The 20,835-nt window shown below is 44.9% G+C and overlaps 1 protein-coding gene across 1 annotated transcript in view; it reads left to right on the plus strand.

Moving 5' to 3' along the window:
* Positions 1 to 3,165: 3,165 nt before the first annotated feature.
* The window catches only part of ARFGEF2 (ADP ribosylation factor guanine nucleotide exchange factor 2), an 86,602-nt gene continuing 68,932 nt past the window's right edge, over positions 3,166 to 20,835 (plus strand). Inside the window, exons 1-3 of the mRNA XM_037164349.2 lie at positions 3,166 to 3,454; positions 17,445 to 17,475; positions 18,142 to 18,265. Of these exons, the coding sequence (XP_037020244.2) occupies positions 3,229 to 3,454; positions 17,445 to 17,475; positions 18,142 to 18,265 (381 nt within the window). The 5' untranslated portion in view covers positions 3,166 to 3,228. The remainder of the gene's footprint in view (positions 3,455 to 17,444; positions 17,476 to 18,141; positions 18,266 to 20,835) is intronic.

A 20,835-nucleotide genomic window follows, 5' to 3' on the forward strand; every position in this document is an offset into this window, starting at 1 on the left:
CGGATGAAATATGCTTTGTGTTTATAGGTAAAGTGGATATATGTTCTAGGTTTAGGTCATTCATTTTTCAAAATACTCCTTATTCATTGGTTGCAGAAAAGAGAGGAAAGGAGAGAAATAAAGAGAGCAAGAGATCTGTTGTTCCAATTACTGATGCATTCATTGGGTGATTTTTGCATGTGTCCAAACCGGGAATCAAATCCACAACCCTGGCACTTCAGGATGATGCTCGCACCAACTGAGCTACCTGGTTGGGGCGGACCATTCTTTTAATAGGTTTCTCACCTAAACAGATGTATAGTCCAGTTGCATGGGACATGTGTAAATATTTCCAATATGGGACTGTCCAGCTCTCTGCAGGATGCTGTCAAGCATTCCTGCTCCCCACCACGTCATGACAAATTAAAAAAATGCTCCCCACAAAACTTCAAAATGCCCCTGAGAGCAGTCCTGCCCTCATTGAAAAGCAGTGGTTGAGAGGAACAGAGATGCATCAGCCGTGCTCTTGAGCGGAACAAAAGGGGAATCCAGCATTGCTGGAGAGTCCTGGTGGGGAAGGAAAGAAAAGGGGAGAAAGAGGCTCAGGCAGAGAATGCAGCCAAGGTGAGATGCAAGTATCCACTGCTTTTCAAAGTTCACACTCCTCCACTTGGCTTTTACAAAAGCGAAAAGAGAGCCCTTAAAGAGGCAGTGTGCGCCCTGAGCAGTGAGGACACCGCCACCTCCTTCCCCAGGGGACACATGGTGGCAGCCGGAGCTTTGAACGGTGTCTGTGAGCATCTGTGCTTTAGTCCATTTATTTCGTGCATCCATCAGCGAGATATATCCTGAGGTATTGGAAAAGCCTAAGAGAGCTGTAAGGGTTTCTGCCTAGATTAAAACTGGATATAATTATGCATTTCAATTGTGATGAATGAAATAAAGACATTGTGTGTGCATTGAACTTGCTTGTGTTCACCATTCATACTATTTACACACACACAGAGAATCTTAAAAGCTGCCAAAGTTACTATTGGTTCTGCTAATGGCAAAATGGTCTCCTTTAATCAGCATCCAGTAATGGATGAAAAGGCAAGTCTATTGCTTGAGTGGATTGATGGATAGGCAACACTCAGTGTTCTGTTAACTGGGAACACTCAAAAAATGTCCCATATATATTAATGGTCACCGCTTCTTTGCCTAACACCCTTTCAGCTTACAAAAGATTTCATAGGAATGTTCTGTTCTCGGATAGCAGGGGAAATTTGCCCTTAGACTCACTCAGTTCCAAGGGCAATGGGAAATTGAGTAGGGCATTCAGTGGGGGAGTGACCTGGCCTGATCTTGTTGTGAGGGAAGTCACAAAACTTCTGTTGCTCGGGGGATTGCACTGTATTTTTCTGAGTTTCACACATTCATTCAATCACTGACTCATTCATTCAACACATAAACATTGAGGGGTTTCTCATGCTATCTAACAAATGTAGTGGTGTAAAAGAATAAGTTGTTGTTTTCTGCTGTTCTGTGGGTCAGCTGGGCTTTCTGCTGCAGGTTCACCAGGGTCACTGAAGCTGCTGGATTCAGTTAATAGGTCCCCTGGAAGGACTGAACCTCTCTCTCCAAGTGTTCTTTGTTCCAGATGCTTCCTGAGCATCCAAGGCCTCTTGATTCCTAAGCTCTGGGCCACACACACAGCCTCACTTCTGCCACATTCTATTGGTCAATGCAAGTCACAAAGCTACCCTAAAGGGATAAAGAAACAGACTTCACTTTAATGGGAGGAGCTCTAAAGCCGAATTAAAGCTTTGGAATTCCCAGCCATGAAACATTCTACCTGGCTCTGGACCAGGCCCTCGGGATACAGCCCGCCCCTCTGTGGCCTATACCCTAGGCAGGCGACAAACAAGTCAACAAGTAAAAAAGGTCAGAAAGTGCAATGAAACACATCAGAAAGGGAGAGAGGGGGGCTTCTTTAGACAGGGGGGGTCAGCAAGGGCCTCCCTGAGATGTTTGAGTATTTGAGCGTGCCTGCATGGGAAGTTTCTAAGGTTTCCAAGTAAGACATGTTCTTGCAGGAGCCCAAAGCACAGGGCTCCACTTGGGAGAGGAGGGCAGTGTGAAAAAAGCGCCCCAGGGGACATCACCAGGACTGTTGTGGTATCACTGGTAGTGGGATGGGGTGGAGGGTGCCCCAGAGCCAGAGTATCTGTCTTACACTCTTTTGCAACTGGGTGGCAGTGGCAATCTCTGTTTCTTCTCCTGTCCGACACCCCCAAAACCTCCCCTGCCCTGGTGTACCGCACTGTGAAGAGCCATAGGATTTACGCAAATAAACCGATAGCCTGCAGAGGGAGATGCCCTGGAGGCAATTCTTACTGGCAGCACTGGGCACAGGTGTGACACTAGAGTCACAGAAGTTCACTGAACTAGACTGCCAACAGTGAGCTCTGTTGCAGTGACAGGACAGTCGTGTGGAAGGGATACATGTGTCACCAACAGGCGTGGAGAAATCCTGTTGTGGAGGGTGTATATGAACACCTCGCACTCTACCTTCCCTTCACCTCTGACCCCTTCCTTTCCTTTTCTCTCTACCACCCACCATGTTTTCTTGCCATCCTTTCTCACCTCCTCCCCTTCACATCCCTCCCACCCTTTCTCCTTTGCATTTCATGCCTCTTCCCTTGTCCTAATTCCCCCTTGTCCCTGTACCCTTCTCATCTCTTTTCTTCCCTCTTCTTTGCTCTTCTTCCCACCTCCTCTCTAACCACCTCACAGCCTCTTCCAATCTCTTAGCTTCCTCTCGTTCCTCCTCTTGCCCTTTTATCACCTCTCTCAACTAATTTTTCCCAAACTTCTCTTTCCCCTTCCTTGCTCTCCTTCCTCAACTGTGTCTTACCTGTGACTCCAATCTCACATTCCTCACTGCCCCCTTCTCCTTAACTTATTTCCTATCACCCATAACACCACCTCTCCTACCTTTCACCCCCTTTCTCCTGCCCTTCAGCTCCCTACCGACCTTGGCCCACCTCCACTCGCCTCCGCCTGTCCTCCACTTTCGCCCCGCCCCTCCTCGTCCACCGGAGCCCCGCTTGCCCCGCCCCGCCCCCGCCTCTGGCCCCGCCCCTCCGGGGGTCACGGGGTCGCCGGACGCGCGCTTGCCGTAACCTCGCCAGTCACGTGGTCACGTGACGCGCTCCAATATGGCGGCGCCGTGGGGCCGCGGTGTCTCTTCCTGACGGGGCGGTGCGGATGGACGCGGCGGGTGCCGGCCGGGACGCCGGGCCCGCAACCTCGTTGGGCCACTCGCTCGTGCCGCCGGCCCGCGGGGCTGCCAGCCCCCGCCGGGCTGGGGCCATGCAGGAGAGCCAGACCAAGAGCATGTTCGTGTCCCGGGCCCTGGAGAAGATCCTAGCCGACAAGGAGGTGAAGCGGCCCCAGCACTCCCAGCTGCGCAGGGCCTGCCAGGTGGCGCTCGGTGGGTGAGCCGCCCCAGCCCAGCCCCGCGCCGGCCTCCCCACGTCAGCCGTTACCCCACTCGTCCTCAGCCCAGCCTCCTGGGTCCCACCTTCCCCCGACCACTAATGCCACCCTGCCGGCCTCCTCATCGTACCCCGGGGGAAACTGATGCCTTCATACCTCGGGATTGGCCCAAGGTCACCTAGCAAGTTGGTGACAGCCAGGACAGGTTCTCCTACCTCCCAGCCTGTGGCCCTTGCCACGACTCCTTGCCGTCCCGTTTCCTGGTTCCTCCCCTCACCACCTTCATAAGCAGTCTTTGCCTTAAGTTTGTTCTTGACCCGCATTCTGCCAGTTGGGGTTCCCCCATGTAAGAGGAGCCGGTGGGAAGAACTGGTTTAGGAAAAACCCTGAGGCTTGCTTTGTAAGTGCCTGATTGGAGAATGTTTTCCTTTCATTTCGGGATCTCTCATAACTCATAACTGCCTTCAAGAAAGGAGTGCAAAGTGTCATCCTGCATCTCCCAGGTATTGGGTGCAAGAGATCTTACTCTGGGCAGCCCCACTGAAATAGAGGTTTTGTTTTATTGAGTTCTGGATCCCCGGCACCTGCCACAGTGCCTGGCACATTAGCAGATACCGATTGAATAGACCCACAGATAATGGAAAGAGGGAGAACACGCTAACTCATAGGGAGTTAAACCTTAGTGGTTGATTCCCACATCAACATCCTATCTTTCCGTTTAAATCATTCAACAAATGCCCACTGTGTACTAAGCATTGTGGTGGGCCCTTAGGATACAGTGGAGAACAAGTCAGATAAGGTATTTGCCCTTACAGAGCTTATGCTCTAATAAGGGAGACAAAATAAGTAATAAAGTTACTGAGACATCTTTGAATACTAATGAGTACTTTTGTGAAAATAAAAGAGTGGGATGTGATAATAAAGGTCTGTTATTGATATGGTGTCAAAGAAGAAATCTTTTCTGAGGAGGTGGCATTTGAATGGAATACTGAAAGGCAAGAAGTATCCCTGTGGAGTTTTGGGAGAATAGAGTTCTGGGCGTTGAGGGTCAGTAATACATTTGACTAGATCTGGCTCCAGCTTAGTTCCCTGCCCCAATGCCTTTGATTTGGAATCTGTAAAAAGCCCTATTTTTCCTAACAGTGAGCAAATAGAAAGTTTGGTTTTCTGTTAACAGAGTTTGAGGTTACCATCAGCTCTCTCCCTTTATTTGGTTGGAGGTACAGCGCTGGGATTCTTCTCTTGGGGCCTAGGAATGGGCTTGTGAACTTTGCATTTCTCTGTAAAGAAGGTCCATGGCTTTCACCAGAATCTCCTAGGGGTCTGAGACTCCCTCAATGGTCAAGAACTATGGATAGAGAAGTTGTTACTTAGGTAATCTGGGAGGAATTCACTGAGATTTAGACTTGTACAGCTTTTCTAGTCAGAAAGCCAAGGCTAACTGTTGGATGTTGTTTTATCAGGAATGCCTGATAAGCACTACAGAGCACTTTGTTAGGCAGAGAAACCCTGATACTTACAACTCCACTGGAAACCCGCCTGGATTCTGTCCTCTCACTGTTACTTTAAGGGTATTGTCACAGATCAAAATAGTTATTTGGCAGAAAAGTTTTCATTCTTTCCTCAGAAAACTTAACGTATAATTTTCACCAAATTGTTTATTACATTGTTGGAACCTACTTATAAAACTGTCATATAGCTCATAAAGGACTGTAACCTTGAGAGCTTATTAGACATTTTTGGCTCATATCTTTGTTCAGAAGTTCAGATTTTTCCAACCCAAATTGTGGAATGTACATCCATTGTTTCAGGAGTGAATTGAAAGAAATAGCCTATAAAGGAAGTAATTGACCACAGGTTAAATGAACAGCAAATTGACATGGTGGCTCATCGTCATCAAATTGAAGGAACTATTATAGGAAAACCTATGCATAGTGTTGAGTTAAACTGGTCATCTTGTTTAAGAGAATAATTGTGTGTCATTGCCTTTAAGTAAAAGTGACTGTTTTTACTTATGAGCAGTAGAAAACATACAGCAAAGTGCCTGGTAAGATATCACTCTTCATCTCAAGGCATAGTCCTCTTTTCAGTAAAAGTAGCTGAAATGAGCCTGTGTATAAGAAAGGTGGTGATGTGGCTAGTATTTTCGAGGTTACCATGTGTGGATTTTCGTTAATTTTGATAAGAGGAACTGTGATTGTCTGCTAAAAGTTGAAATGCTTGAATGAGAAGAACACTTACAGGAAACAGCTCCTGTGATAAGTCCACCAGTTGTAGCTTGTCGGTTGGCCGGGGGTGGGGGGAGGGGGGATGCTGCTGGAGCTGTACAGGATAGGAGTTATTAGTGTGTTCAAAACCCAAAGAGCAAGGATTTTGAACCCAGGCAAAATAAAGATTGCCTGAGTTCAAAACCCTTGCATGGCACTTGCTCTTTTTGTGATCTTGAACAGATCTTCTACCTTCCTCATGGGGTTATTATAATATAGTTAGTTTACGTGTGCAAAGAACTTGGCATATAGTAGGTGCTCTGTAAAGGTTTGCTGCTATTATTTTTATTATTTTAAGTGACATCACAGAAATTATAAGTGCTCTGACTTAATGTGTTATCTGAAACTACACTGATTCTTCATTCAGTAATGACTTGTTGCTTTATTTGGTTTGTGGATGCAATAAGTAAGAATTTAATTACATGGCAAAAAGACTGTGTTTATTGCTAAGCTTAGTGAAGACAGGGGTGGTTGTCTCTTGTAAAAACAGTGATGATCAAGATGGAAAAAGTTTGAAATAATTTCAGCGATTCATCTCCACTAAATGCCAAATGGATAGAGAGAGACTGTCCAGTTTGGGGATTGTGTCCTTCCATCGTTTATCTGGAGAAATCAAAAGAGCCTGTGAGAGTATTTATTATTGTGGTTTTTACCTTGTTAACAAATCTTTGACATAAAAGTAATCTTGAACCTTTCAGCCCTCGTTTGGGTAATATAATTACATAATTAAACCTCCCTTTCATAACTGTCTTATTTAAGAGTCATTTTCTCCCATGACCTGTCCTTAACTTATACTTCTGGTCTTAAACTATATAGAGTTTGGAGACTTGACAAGATAATTGAGAGCTTTTAAATTGTATGTAGAAAAATTGGTCTGGAAGTCTGGAAAACTTTAAGAGATATCTTATTTAATAATTTAATATGCACAAAGGGCTAAGTAAGGGTTAAGTGTTCTATAATTGGTAACTGTCATTATTCTTAGCCAATATCAAAAACATATAAAAAGAATAGTAAACATACGTATACATCTTTCATATGAAATTAAGTGATTTTTTAAATTGAATTTATTTTTTAGAGCAGTTTTTAGATTCACAGCAAAGTTACGCTAAAGATACAGAGGAGAATTCCCATGTGTCCCCTGCCCCCTCACATGCACAGCCTCTCCACGGGTCACCGTCCCTCACCAGGGTGGTGCACTTAATTACAGTTGATGAACCTGCATTGTCATTAGTGTAGTCACCCAATTGAGTGACTTTTTAACATCACATGTAGTTACTAACTACATGATATCTCATGATACCACATACTGAGCATTTCTTATGTTCCAGGAGCAGTGCCATGAGCTTTACATGCAGCCTAGTTCTTACTATTACTGTCCTTACTGAGGCTCAGAGACAGGAGCCAGTGTAACTCAGCCAGTAAGCAGTGCAGCCGAGGTGTGCACACAGGCAGCCTGGCCCCAGAGCCCAAGGTCCTAATGGTTATTCCCATGCTGGGTTGTCTTCATACGAAAGCTCTTACATGTAAAGTAGTTGTGGAGTCTTTGAACAGTCATACTGCAGTAATGCTTCTGCACCGTGAAGTTTTGATGACGTTTCTGTAAATAAGTCATTCAGTCAGTAAAGAGACCATGTTTTCTATCGTTGAATTTGAGCTGTGTTTGAAAACCTCTAGGGAAAAAGATCATGGCTTTTTTCCTGCAGGTTTTTACTGCACATGTGTTTGTTTTACGTTAATTTAGGGACTCATGGGAAGAGAAAAATGAGGGTAAAGAGCTGATTTTTCACAAGCTTCAATTGAGTTAGGAAGTTTTTCTTATTTATGACATTTTTGTCTTCGTCTGCAGCAAACACCCTCTTACTAATTCTGGAGTTGTGACGTGCAATTGATGCCCGTCTGTGGCTCCAGTCAGCACAGGGAAACCAAGGCTCAGAAAGCAGCTTGCCCACATCCACACAACCAGGTGGGGAGACAGCCATAACACAGGCTCCAGCCTGAGATGTGAACGATGAGATTCACTTCTAGATTTGCTACTCTGACTGTTAAATATATGGGTTTAAAGACGTGTGGCTGTTTGGTGATCTTTGCTGGAGCTGTCTCGGTGGCACAGTGAAGGTGGAAACCAGACTGGCGTGGGTTGGAGCGTGAGTGGGAGGTGAGGAAATAGGCAGTGAACTCAGAGAACTTTCCCCTGGAATTTGGCTGCAGTGTAAAGGGGGGGAGAAGGTAAGGGTAATGGGAAGTTTTCTTTTCTTTCCTTTTTTTTTTTTTTAAGATATAAAAGATTTGTTTAAATGTCATTGGAAGGAGCCAGCTCAGGGAGTACAGTCACAAATCTTAGTTGTTTACTAATGTGCAAGAACATTCAACAGTTACACATCATAACAATGTGTGGTAAATTGCTTTTCCTCCATTTGATATTGTTGCTCTAATTTTGATGTGTTCAAAATAACTGTTCTCATTATTGGGAAGAACCTCAGTGCAAAATTTGAAAAATACAAAAAAAAATATCCCTAAATTGTTATAGCCAATACGGTAAGGCTCTAAATTGAAAGATAAAATAAAATAGTTAATTTTAGCAAGTTCTGCTGTTTTGATATTGACATTTTGTTATGAGTACTGTAGATTATAAAAGTTTTAAGGAATAACAGGACTCAAGGACCTGACAGATTACTTTTTGTTGAAAAGCTTTTTGATGCTTCTTTGGGAAGAGGTCATCTCTCTAGAAGCAGCATCTAAAAGTTAGACTTAGATTATTGAAAAGCATTTATTTATTGGATTGGCAGAATGTTCATTGAGAGCTGAGTTTGAAACTTTGCTTATTGATTAGTCCTGTGAACCTGGCCTCATAATTAGCTTTTTTAAGCCTCAGTTTCCTGAGATATTAAAGGTGATAATACCTGTGTCTCAGGATTGTTGTAATGGTTAACTGAACTAATGCAGAAAAGTAACTGACACAGTACCTGGCACCTAACAGGTGACCTGCTAAATTTCGGGCATTGGTGTTACCGTATTTAAAGCAGAAGGAGCTGAATGCTTGCCCTTCACTGTCCCCCTTAGGCATTGGTTTATGGGCCTTGTTGCTAGTCTCTGACATTGGGATACCAGTGAAGCAAGTGGTTGGATGAATTTAGAGCTCTGGTCTCTACGTGTAGATCTCAGGGGAGACTCTGTAAGCAGTGCTGGGGAAAACAGTAAGACCATTCTTTATGGAAGAGAGTGAGCTTATGAAAAACGTGTACTTAATCAGCAAGTACATGGAGCCTCCTATATAAATAGCTCAGTGTTGTATTTAGTCCTCACCATTTTCACCAGGCTGGAAGGCCTGCCAGGAAAATACCTGACTTTCTTTCCTGCAAGTTTATGAGTTTTTATGCTTATTTATTCATTCCTGCAGTCTTTCTATAAGAAGGTTCTTTTGGTTTACAGTCTTGTTGTAAATAAGTCTTTTAGCTTTTTGTTGGGTATTTTGTTAGGTTTTATAGATTTGTGGGAAGAACAGCCTTCTTGTGCTAGGACATAAAATTCTTAAATTTTCTCTCAGTCCTAGGGAGTGGTCAGTGTGTATCTGTCCTTCATATAGCCCTTTTGCTTGTTGAATAAGCCAGGCTGACATTCATTCAGAAGGTGTTTTTTGGGGTTCACACCTGGTGTCATGGTGCAAGGGAAAGAGGACAAACAAGGACCCTGTTCTCATGGAGTTTGCAGTTAATGGGGAAGAAGGACATTGTTCAAGTGATGTTGTCCTCTGGGTTATACTAACAACTCGGAATGTTCTAGGAAGGAAAGAGGCCTGGTCCTGCAAGGAGAGAGACCAAGCTGGTGACTGTGGAAACTTCCCTGAGGAAGTCTGGAGATCTGAATGATAAATTAGAATTAAATAGGTTGGGGTCCAAGGCATTTTGGCAGCATGTGGAAGCAGCATGTGCAAAGGCCTTGGGGCAGCAAGGGGGGTGGGTACACTGGGTAAGGAAACTGCAAGATACAACTACGTGTGAATTTACAATTATCTCAAAACAAAAAAGTTTTTTAGTTGGAAAAAAAAGGTAGGGGAAGAGTGTTTGAGGATAATGTGAGAGAGGTAGGCCAGGGCCCCACCATGCAGAACATTGGGGGTCAAACATTGGAGTTTGACTTTTAGACCAAAAACAGTGAGATAACACTCAAGAGTTCTAAACAAGGAAGGAGGTGATAGGGTGACCAGATTTGTATTTTAGAAAGATCACTTGGGTCATTGTACTCAGAACATCTTTGAGGAAGACCAGAGGGATTGCCATCATCCAAATGAGAGATGTCAGTGGCCTGGACGTAGGGTGGTGACAGTAGAAATAGAGCAAAATGGGAGGATTTCCCACATGTTTAGAAGGTAAAGCCAACAAAACTCAGGATGGATTGGGTAAGAGCGTGAGAAAGAGGATTGCTAAGTCTGACTATTAAGTTTCTGACTCACCCAGCTGGATGGATTTGGTGCTGTTCTTGAAGAGGAGAGTGTGGGAAGACCATCTGGGGAGAGAAGGGGCAGGGGTGGATGAGTTGGGACTTGCGTGTGTTGAGTATCACCTGCCTTTGAGCATCCAATTGGACAGGTGGAGTGGGAAGTGGATAGATGTATGAGCCTGATGTTCATGAGGTAGACCAGGTCTGGAGATCAAGATTTGAGAATCATCATGATGTAGGGTGGGAATTGAACATGTAGGGGAGGGCGAGGTGGCCTGGAGAGAGAGAGTGGACAGCAAAGGTGAGGCCTGGGGAGCCTGCTCGGGCTGTGCAGAGGAGGCTGAGTCTGCAAGGGAAATGAAGAGATGGGCGGGCAGGAGGCAGAGAGCAGGTGAGGAAACGTGTGCTTAAGAAGTACATAGAACATCTCAGGGAGGGTGGGGTCAGTAATAAGGTCAGATACTGCAGGAACTCAAATCAGATAGAGGCTGGAAAAATGCCCTTCCGACTGAGAGACGTGGGTCATTGGTGGCCTCAGCTTGAGCTGTTCAGGGGCGCAGTGAAGGTGAAAGCCAGGCTGGAGTGGGTTGAGGCATACGCAGGAGGTGAGATAAATAGGGAGTGCAGGCAACTCTTCTCTGCCTGGAGGTCATGAAAGTTGCATTTTTTTCTTTAAAGGTAGAAGAAGCTCGAAATTGTTTCAGTGTCATTGGGAAGGGGCCAGCTGAAAGGAAAGGTTAAATAATGCAGAAAAGGGCAAGGACAGTTTATTCAACAAATGCTGAGCGCCTGCTTTGTGTCGAGGAGTTCCTAGGTGCCAGGAATTCAGGAGTGAAGAGAACAGACAAAAGCCTCTGGTCACAGAGTTTGTAGTGTACTGAGGAAGATAATAAGTGAACCAGTAAGTAATATGTCAAAGGTGGTAAATACTGTGAAGAGAGATTAGGAAAATAAGTCAAAGAGAAAAAGCAGATAAAAAGATAAAGAATGATGAGAGGCAGAGATGACAGTTTTCAGTGGCGAGGGAAAGCCTGAAGGGGTGACGTTTGAACTGTGATCTGAAGCAAGTGGGGGAGGGAGGGCCTTCCCAGCAGCAGGGAAAGCAAGTGCAAAGGCCCTGAAACAGGAACACACACAATGAGGCCAGAGGCAGGTGCAAGAAGGTGAGATCAGAGGGAAGGCAGGGGGCCAAGGCTTGGACGCCAAGGCCATGATTTTGCATTTTACTCAGAGTGGGACAAGAAGCCAGTAGAGAGTTTTGAGCAGAGGAGCTTATATAATCTGGTTTACACTCTAAGGGAATCCCTCTGGCCACTGAGTAGAGAAAATGTGGGGCGGGGAGGAGAGTAAGAGCTGAAGTGGTGAGACCAGTGAAGAGGCAGCAGTGGTGGTCCAGGTGGGAGGTGGCAGAGGTGGCCTGGTCAGGTGATGAGCTCCGAGCCAGTACAGAGAGCACCACGTTCCGAGGGAGGGGTGGGCAACTGCAGAGCTGGGGGGATTGGACACTGACTGGCTTCTAGCCGGGGAGTGGAGGGTGGCACGTACAGAAGCGAGTGGGTTTGTAGGCCTGCTAACAGAAAGTAGAGGGGGGCCCCTCGTGGCAGCTTCTGATTTGTGTGAAGCAGGGGCCCCTCCATCAGTGGTGAGTAAAGAGCGGTGATGACTGAGAGGTGGAGATGGGCACCTGAGTAGAGCAGAGAAACGTGCAGCCGCCGCTGTGGTGCCGTAGAGAAGATGGGCCTAAGTAGCAGCAGTCACTTGGCTTTAGAGACCTGCCCACCTGGCCTGGTGTCAGAGGCCTGGTTGTGGGGTGGAGAAGGAGACGGTAGCACAACCTAAGTTTGGGGTTTTTGCCAGGAGCTGAGAGTAAAGGTCCAAGAGAATCGAGGCTGTTGGTTGCCTGTCATTCAGTAACCGTCCTGCTAATGGGGTCTGTCCTGGAAAGTAAAGAAAGGGGAAGCTGACATACCCGCCTTGTCAAAGTCTGACAGGCCAAAGAGAGGCCCTGCTGGCAGCAGTTGAGTAGGTCAGCTGGAAGGGGAAGGAGGTTGAGGGCAGAGAGCAGGAAATCTTGTCCCCCAGTTCCGTGTGGGGACAAGAATTGTAGTGTGACCAGACACACCAGGGTGACTTGGAGTGGAGAAGGAGGTCACTGGAGAGGGAGCTGAAGAAATGGAAGGCGGAGCAGTAGAGAGGGAGGGGTGCGGAGAGGTGAAGGTTCGAAGGGGTGCCGTCGGACTTGGAGGCACTGACCAGTGGTGGCATTGTACAGGTTGGTGATAGTCACCGTTGGGCCCAGCTTGGGAGTGGAGCAGGGGATGTGACCTAGTGCTGAAGTCGCTGATGACTGGGGAGGTGTGACCCAGGCAGTTCATAGATGGCAGCTGTGCCCAGAAAGGATTTCCCAGGAAGACAGTTGCTTTTTAGCTGAAGCCACCCTGCCCCACTCAAGTCTCCCTCCTCTCCAGCCTGCTCATTTATTGCCGCTAATTGCCCGGTTGGCAGTTGGGAAAGCAGCGCCGGGTAAGAAGTGGAGCAGTAAATGAAGCAGGTGTGCCCACCATATGCTCCTCTTCCTTCACCCCCTCCCGCTGCTGCTCGTCATCGACAGGTTCTGGAGCTGCCAGCTTGGGTGCGAGTCCTGTCTACACAGTAGCACTTCTGCCTGTGACCGCAGGCAGGTGACCTCACCTCTGTGCTCAGACTCCTCACCTGTGTCACAGCTGTGGACAAAAGTGCTCTTGCTTCTGTGTGTTGTAGTGAGGACTGAAGGGGCACCTGCCCCTGGTCAGTATCAGCTGTTCGGATGATGATGTGGGTTCCACTCACTCTCTTTCCCCCCTTGGCTTTGCCTGGTTCCATTGATGGCACTAGAGATTGTGCACTGTTGCTGACTCCTGTTTCAAGATAAGAGCAAGACATTTATTGACCACCTGCGGTATGTCGGACATTACCTTAGCTATTAGTCTCACAGCACCTTTGTCATGGGGTCGTCAAAGAATCACCTGCACCCAAATGCCTGGTTGCAGTCTCTGGAGCAGTGGGCTGCCCTGTATGACCCTGATTTTTCAGAGCTGGAAATCCAGATCAGGGAGATTTAGTAACCCGCCTGGCATCATTCAGCTGGTAGATATCCATGCTGGGACTCGAACCTAGTACTGTCTGCATCACAAACCTGTTTCTTTTTTTCCCACCGGGGACCTCTCCCTGTGGGTACCTCTGCCACCCACCTTTTCCTGGGCCTTCTCCTGCCTCTTTTTAATGGAAAAAAAATATTGTGTTACCCAGATATGTCCAGAATCCAGCCGTTAGTTTGGACCATATGAAATGACTAATATTTGACCGCGAAAATGGCACTTGCCTGTGGTTCACACTGTACGTCTCTCTCCCCGCACAGGGGCAATACAGCCCCTGTATTGCTTGCCTGATCAGCTTCCTTGCTTCTGTTGTGGCCACCCTCCTCTTTATCACCCAGACAGCAGCCAGAGTGATCTGGAGGTCTGCTCAGGCTGCGCCCCCTTCCTCCTCAGGCTTCCCATCACCCGGGCCCCTGCTGTGCCTAGTGGAGAGGATTTTTCATACGTTTCTTCTCTAACAAAGACTGGCACAGAGAGCGCAGCAAGTCCTAATTCTTGTGGGAATAACAATTTGTGGCCATGGCTTCTTGGCCCTTGTGTAGTAGTAGCCTTCCCTTTCCTGCGCACCTGTGAAGCAAGTGCAGGCCCTGCTGCAAGTCGCTGGCCCTTGTTCATTCTCGCCTGACTTGGAGACGCCAGAGCCAAGTTGTAAAAGCCTCCCCAAGGCCACATGGGGCTCACAGAGTAGAGAAACCAGAGCTTTGTGGCATTCACGTTTTGATTTAGTGATGGCGAGACTAATATTTATGTTGTTCTGTAATTCTGTGTGCTTTTTAAGACTAGGTACCCAAGAGATTATGAACATGGGCTCTGGAGCCCAATTTCCTAGGTTCAAGTCCTCCTCCACCTCTCTGGGTCTTTTTTTCCACCTGTAAAATGTAGCAGAGTTTGGCCTTGAACCCTGGCCCCTTAGTTGCTCATTGCTCTTTGGCTGCGCAGCATCTAGCCTGTACAAAACTTAGATGTTTTTCTCCTCACAGTGCTGGTTATAATTCTTAAAAGTCACTTTTATCCTCTGCAGTTACTCTTTTGCAGTCAGTAAAGTACTTTCTTTCTGATTCTTTCCTATCCTTTAAAGCAAAGGTTGCAAGCTAATAGCCCCAGGGTCAGGGTAGCCTGCAAACCAGTTTTATTCGAACCATAAATTTAAAAATATAGAAAAAAAAGTTGAAGTTGCTTTGAATTGCAGTCAGAGCTTTCACTTTAAAGTCCAGATGAGAACAACTGGCACCTCTGGGCTCAGGGTCTCTCGAGACACCGGTCAGCTGGAGCTGAGGCTCTGCTGTGCCTTTTGCCCTGTTGGTGGCGAGGGGTCCTCCCTGCCCTTTATGTCCTGTACCCACCCATCTCGCTCCCTGAGATTCCCTGCCTGGCCCCAATAGGCCTTGGAGTATGTAACCCCTGCACTTGATCGTGTTACCCTCTTGCCTCGGTAAGTAGCAGTCATGGTGATTGACCCATAGATTGGACAGTTGGCACCACTGGCATTCCAGAACAGATTATTTTAAGTTTAGAGGCTGGCCGGGACTTTCACAAAGCCTAATTGTTTCAGAAACGTTTACTCCCTAAACTTAACTTTAACAAGTTAACCCTGATTGGAAGAAAACCTTACCTTTGCATTGGGCAGCAGTGCCCCTCTGGCACGTCACATAGTGACAGAAGGTTTCACCACCACACAGAGCCTTGACATTGCGGATATAGATTTCTGAAAGCTGAAAGCTTAGCTACCAGCCTCAAGGACTGCTGAAGCCTGGGGCCCTTAGCTTAGAGGAAGCCTGAGCTACTTCCTCAGCGGATTCCCCTCTGGGAAGGGCAAGAACCATGCCACAGAGCTCTGTAGCACACCGCATCACAGGCCTTCTGGTCTGTGGGCAAAGTGCTTGATTTAGTCATCTAGGCATTTGGCTCCTGTTTTTTGGTAGTAAGACGATTGAAAGACTGACTTAAAGTTAGAATTTGCCACTTCTAGGGAGTGCAGGTATTTAGTTTTCATATCCTAAAGTTCAGGCTAAGAGTTGTCCAAGAAAAGGAAAGTTGTAACTTCCAGATCTGTGTTCTGGAGTTGCTAGGATAACTAATGTCATATCCAAACCCCTGGCTCTCATGAGATTGTGTTTATTGAGCAGAAGGCTTCTGTAAAGAAGGCTGGTGTTTTGGAGATCATCTGGATGCATCGTGTTCAGGGTAGACCTGCTTCACTGGCCCATTTGGGGGATACATTGAGCCTAACATGTAGGAATACGGATGGTTGAGTGGGATGGGGAATTCTGGGTATTTAGATAGGGTGTTCTAGAGTGTTAGTGGCATAGAACCTTGTGTTTCTGAAATAAGACTGTCTGTCGTTTTTTGCTGTATATAATACACACTTTTTTGCCCAAATTTTTGAGGAAAAAATAAGGATGTGCACTATACATGGGTAATATCTGAAATACCTTGTATATCCATTCCTGTGTTTTGTAATTATTTGTTATAGAAAATTTCTTGTGCCATAGTATGTTCAAAATAAATGCTAAAATTCCTTTACAATACAAAAAAACAAGTATTTAAATATAAATAAATAAAAGCTTGAATTAAAAATTAAAATGAGAGATTTTTTTCCCTGAAATCTGGGCCAAAAACCTCTGTGCACATTATACACAGGAACACATGATGCATAGCAAAACATGGTACCTTTTTGACATTGCAGTTTCTAAATGATGACACTTTAGTTCCATAGGTGTAACCTCCATGGTAAAGATTTTTTAATTAATTTTCTTTCTTTCTCTTTTTTTTTTTTTTTTTTTTTTAGAGAGAGGAAAAGGGAGTGAGAGAGGGAGAGAAACCTCAATATGTGGTTGCCTCTTGCATGCCCCCTACTGGGCACCTGGCCTGCAACCCAGGCATGTGCCCTAGACTGGGAATCAAACCCATGACCTTTTGGTTCTCATGCTGGCACTCAATTTACTGAGCCACACCAGCCAGGGCAAGATTTTTAAGTTAATTTTCATTCACAGAAATTATATATGCCTTTGCACAACTGTGTGGATGTACTTAATGCCCTGAACTGTGCACTTGAAAATGGTTAAGATGGTAAATTTTATCTTACGAATATTTACCACAACTTTAAAAAATGCACTTGTTATTTTAAAAAAGAAAGTATGTGCCCTGGTTGGTGTAGCTCAATGGATTGGGCGTGGGCCTGTGAAGCAAGGGGTCACTGGTTTGATTCCCAGTCGGGACACGTGCCTGGGTTTCAGGCCAGGTCTCCAGCGGGGGACACATGAGACGTAAGCACGCATTGATGTTTCCCTCCCACTCTTTCTCCTTCCCTTCTCCTCTCTCTAAAAAATAAATAAGTAAAATATTTTTTTAAAAAAGAAAGTATATGCTTAACATAGAAAATGTAAAAAAGGAGAAAGAAAAATATCCCACTACTTACACACCTTTCAATATTTTGTTTCCAATTTTCTGTGCAAATTTTGACACAGTTAAGGTGTTACTGTATCACCATGCTGTATTGATAACTATTATTAACATTCATTTTGCAGAATAGGAGAGTAGCTAGAACGTGGACTGTGGAGCCAAAATGCCTGGGTCCAATTCTGATCCTCCAGCTCCTGATAGGTAACAGGAGACAAGTTACCTAACCTTTCTGTGCCTTGGTTTCCTCATCTAAACCAGTGATTCTCAGTAAAGGCAGTTTTGCCCCAAAGGACACTTGGCTTTGTCTGGAGACATACTTGGTTTTCCAGACTGCAGGGGGACGCTGCTGATACGGAATGGGCAGAGACCAGAGATGCCGCCAACATCCTGCAGTGCACAGGACAGCCCCACAGGCAATGACCTGCCCCCAGGTGTCAGTGGTGCAGAGGCTGAGAAATCCTGCTCTGAGTAAGATGGAGATACTAGTACCTACCTCACAGGATTGCTGTGAGGGGCAAATAAGTTAAAATCTGCAAAGTGCTTAGAACAATGCCTAGCACATAGTAACTGCTGTGTGTCAGCTGTTATTGTTATAATCATTCTCTGTCACTTCATATCACTAGTTATGTTCTTTAAAATGTCATAAACATTCTTTTAAATAGTTTAAAAATATCTTTTAGTAAAGTATCTTTTCATAAAAACATTGCATACACCTAACAAGCCTTTCTTTCTTCCTCACCAGATGAAATTAAAGCAGAAATAGAAAAACAGAGGTAAGCTGGGGCACTTTCTCCTTGCTTAAATACAATTTTAAGGGAGTAGGTAGTGGCCAAGGGGAACCCCTTTCTCTGCTCATTCTTTCGTGTTTCTGGTCTTTGGGCAGCAAACACTCTCCTGGCCCAGAGCGGGACATACTGCAGAGCTCTGTGTATGTTTGAACTGATGCTAAGTTAACAGGTCACTGGCTCAGTAACTGCATTTGGAGGAAAGGGAAAGGAAGGTCAAGTTAATGGTGTTGTATCTTTTCTTGACAGAAGAGGCAAAGCCCTTGCCTCTTGTAAGTCACGCTTCCTTAAGCAGGAGGACAGCTTGTCCAATAAGAGGCTGTTCCTTGTCTTTATAGTAATGAAGCCAGTTAGTCGTATTTCAGAGATAGAGCTCTGACACGGCTGACGCCAGGATCCGATGCAGGGTGCAGTCGGTACAACTCGCTGACCTGAGACCTCTCTCTCTGCCTGCGGCCACTCTGGTATTTTGTCCAAATGCATGTATGTGTTAATTTTGAATTGTTTAGCCCCACAGCTACGGTTTGCAGGCATTTTTAGTTAAATGGTTGCAGGTAGGATGGGCAGTTAAGAGTGTAGTGGAGGAAAAGCAAGGTTTTTTTTTTTAATTATTTTTAATTTTCCCTCTCTGGCCCTCTCCTGCTCTTTTCCTAGGCTTGGCACTGCTGCACCACCGAAGGCAAACTTCATTGAAGCTGACAAGTATTTCCTTCCATTCGAGCTAGCTTGCCAGTCCAAGTCCCCACGGGTGGTCAGCACGTCCCTCGACTGCTTGCAGGTACCATGTTTAAAATTAATTGTGTAAAGGAGGTTCTCTCCTGGCCGCATTCGTGACCCCTCTGCCTCTCAGAATGCTCTCTGGAATGTCAGGAAAAGGAACATTCCAACTTACTCTTTTTTTTTTTTTTTTTTTAATTAAATTTGAGAGGGAGGGAAGGTAGGCGGGGGAGAGGCAGAGAGAGAGCGGGGAGAAAGAGAAACAGACATCGGTTTGCTGTTCCGTTTATTTATGCATTCATTGGTTGATTCTTGTATGTGTCCTGACCAGGGATTGAACCATCAACCTTGGTGTATTGGGACAGCTCTCTAACCAACCGAGCTATCTGGTCAGGGCCACATTCCAACTGATTTTTTACAGAGGTGTCATGAGGGAGGGAAGTGAGAGGGGACTGACCTCCTTACCTAATATAAGAATTCGCCCTCCGTGGGTGCTCATTTGGGTAGAGCATCATCCCAGTACATCAAAGTTGTGGATTCGATCCCCAGTCAGGGCACCTACAAGAATCAACCAGTGAACGCATAAGTAAGTAGAACAACAAATCAGCATTTCTCTCTCTCTCTCTCTAAAAAATTAATAAAATAAAAAAATATTTAAAAGAGAACTTTTTAAAAGTTCTGTTTCCCCAGAAATACTATGTTGATCTCTCTTGTGTATGTTGTTCTAGAATATTTGCTACACATGGACATATAAGATGTTTTTATTCAGCCTCTTCCTTGATGGCATTAAAATTCATAAAATCAAGTAGAGAAATATATACAATCAAACCTCATTATTTGTAGTAATATTCTATGCAGTTGTTATGAACACTGATTTAGCAAATTTTGAACCATCGTTTCTAAAAACATGGTTAGGTTCCCTTGAGCCTCTGGCCTCAGCATGCTCATCAGCTGATCAGTATGCAACTGTTCTTTGTGTGTTTTGTTTAAAGACACCATATTTCCTGTGTATTACTGATTCATTAACAGTGAACTCACAGTCCACAGCGCTATACCATATGCATGAACAAAACCTACCCAACACACATGATTTCTTCATAGAGCACATCGCTGCCTTCTTGCTCTTAGGAACACCAGACAGGACTTCACACTATGGTTGAGGGCTATTTTAAATGGCAAAATTTTGTGCTATTTTTAAAGACAAATAGGAAAAACATAACACTAAATGGACAACAAAAAAAGACACTTTACAGTATGAGGGCTGAATCAAGAAGGCAGAGTGTCTCCTTATTTGACCTCAGCTGGGAACCTGTGCATCAAGTGATTAAAAGTTTTTGCTGTTTTATGTGTGTCTGCAAGTGACCACGAAAGCACCACGAGTATCGATTTTGGGCTTACAAGCCCAAAATTTTAGGAAGTGCATTTATGAATACAAAGTCTGTGAATAATAAGGATCATCTGCACTTAGACAGCCAGTAACCTTGTCATAAATTACCTTTCACTAAGGAAGAGGCAGAAGAAGAGAAGTTAGGGTGGCTTGTCCAATGACGTACAGGAGGTGAGGGACAAAAATAGTGCTACAACTTGGATTTCTTAATTCCTGGTCCAGCATCCCTGGTTTGTGGTTTTTGTTTTTGTTTTCATTTAAAAATTATATAGGTTTCAGCCCTGGCTGGGTAGATCAATTGATTGGAGCATCGTCCTGTGTATCAAAAGGTTCTGGTTGGATTCCCAGTCAGGTTGCAGGTTCAGTTCCTGGCCGAGGCATGTGTGGGAGGGAACTGATTGATGTTTTTCTCTCACATCAATCTTTTTTTCTCTCTCTCTTCCCCAGCTTCCTCTTTAAAAAATTATGTAGGCTTCAGGTATACAGTTCTATAGTACATCATCTATATATTGTCTTGTGTGTTCACCACCCTGTATTTTTTTTTTTTAATAATCTACTCCTGAGGTTTCTGTTTGCCCCAGAGAACATTTATTATTAACTCCAGTGGGAAGTGTGCATCAATGAAAAGAAGCTTGATACTTTTTTAAAATTGATTGAAGAGATCCACAAATTATTGGTACTTTCTAGAACAGGAATGGTGAATAGGTTCTGTATAATGGTTGTTTAAAAGCAGTGTTGGAAAGATAATGAAACCTCATCTGGGTTTCTTGAGAAAGTGCCATGATTGATTGGTAATGTCTGCTGAGGCACGGAACTGCCAAGTGGTGGTGGGCATGCCACATTTCTGGCATCTCTAGTCTAATATTTAATAATCATTTTTCTCTGATATATCTATACTTGAAAATTGATGACAGTTTCTTCACAGAAGCAACTCTTCCAAATGAAAAGTCATTTGCTCATTCAGTGTAATTCTGTACAGATTGTCCTATGTATATAACAAGCCAAGAATTCTTAAACGGCAGACTCAAGTCCTACTTCTATCCTAAAATATTTGTTGCTGTGGAACATTTTCTGAAGAGATTTGGCACAAGTTTAATTTTAGCTGTTTTGTCCTCATACTAAGGTTTAGTTTTGAGGGTGCTGATGGTTGATGTTACTGACGTACTAAGTACAATGGCTAACGAACGCATTGAGCACTCATCCTCTGCTGGGCCCTGTACGAGGTGCTTCGTCATCATCATCTA

The sequence above is a fragment of the Artibeus jamaicensis genome, unplaced genomic scaffold, assembly GCF_021234435.1.
Source record: "Artibeus jamaicensis isolate MK-2021 breed Jamaican fruit bat unplaced genomic scaffold, CSHL_Jam_final contig_685, whole genome shotgun sequence".
In the NCBI taxonomy this organism is placed as follows: domain Eukaryota; kingdom Metazoa; phylum Chordata; class Mammalia; order Chiroptera; family Phyllostomidae; genus Artibeus; species Artibeus jamaicensis.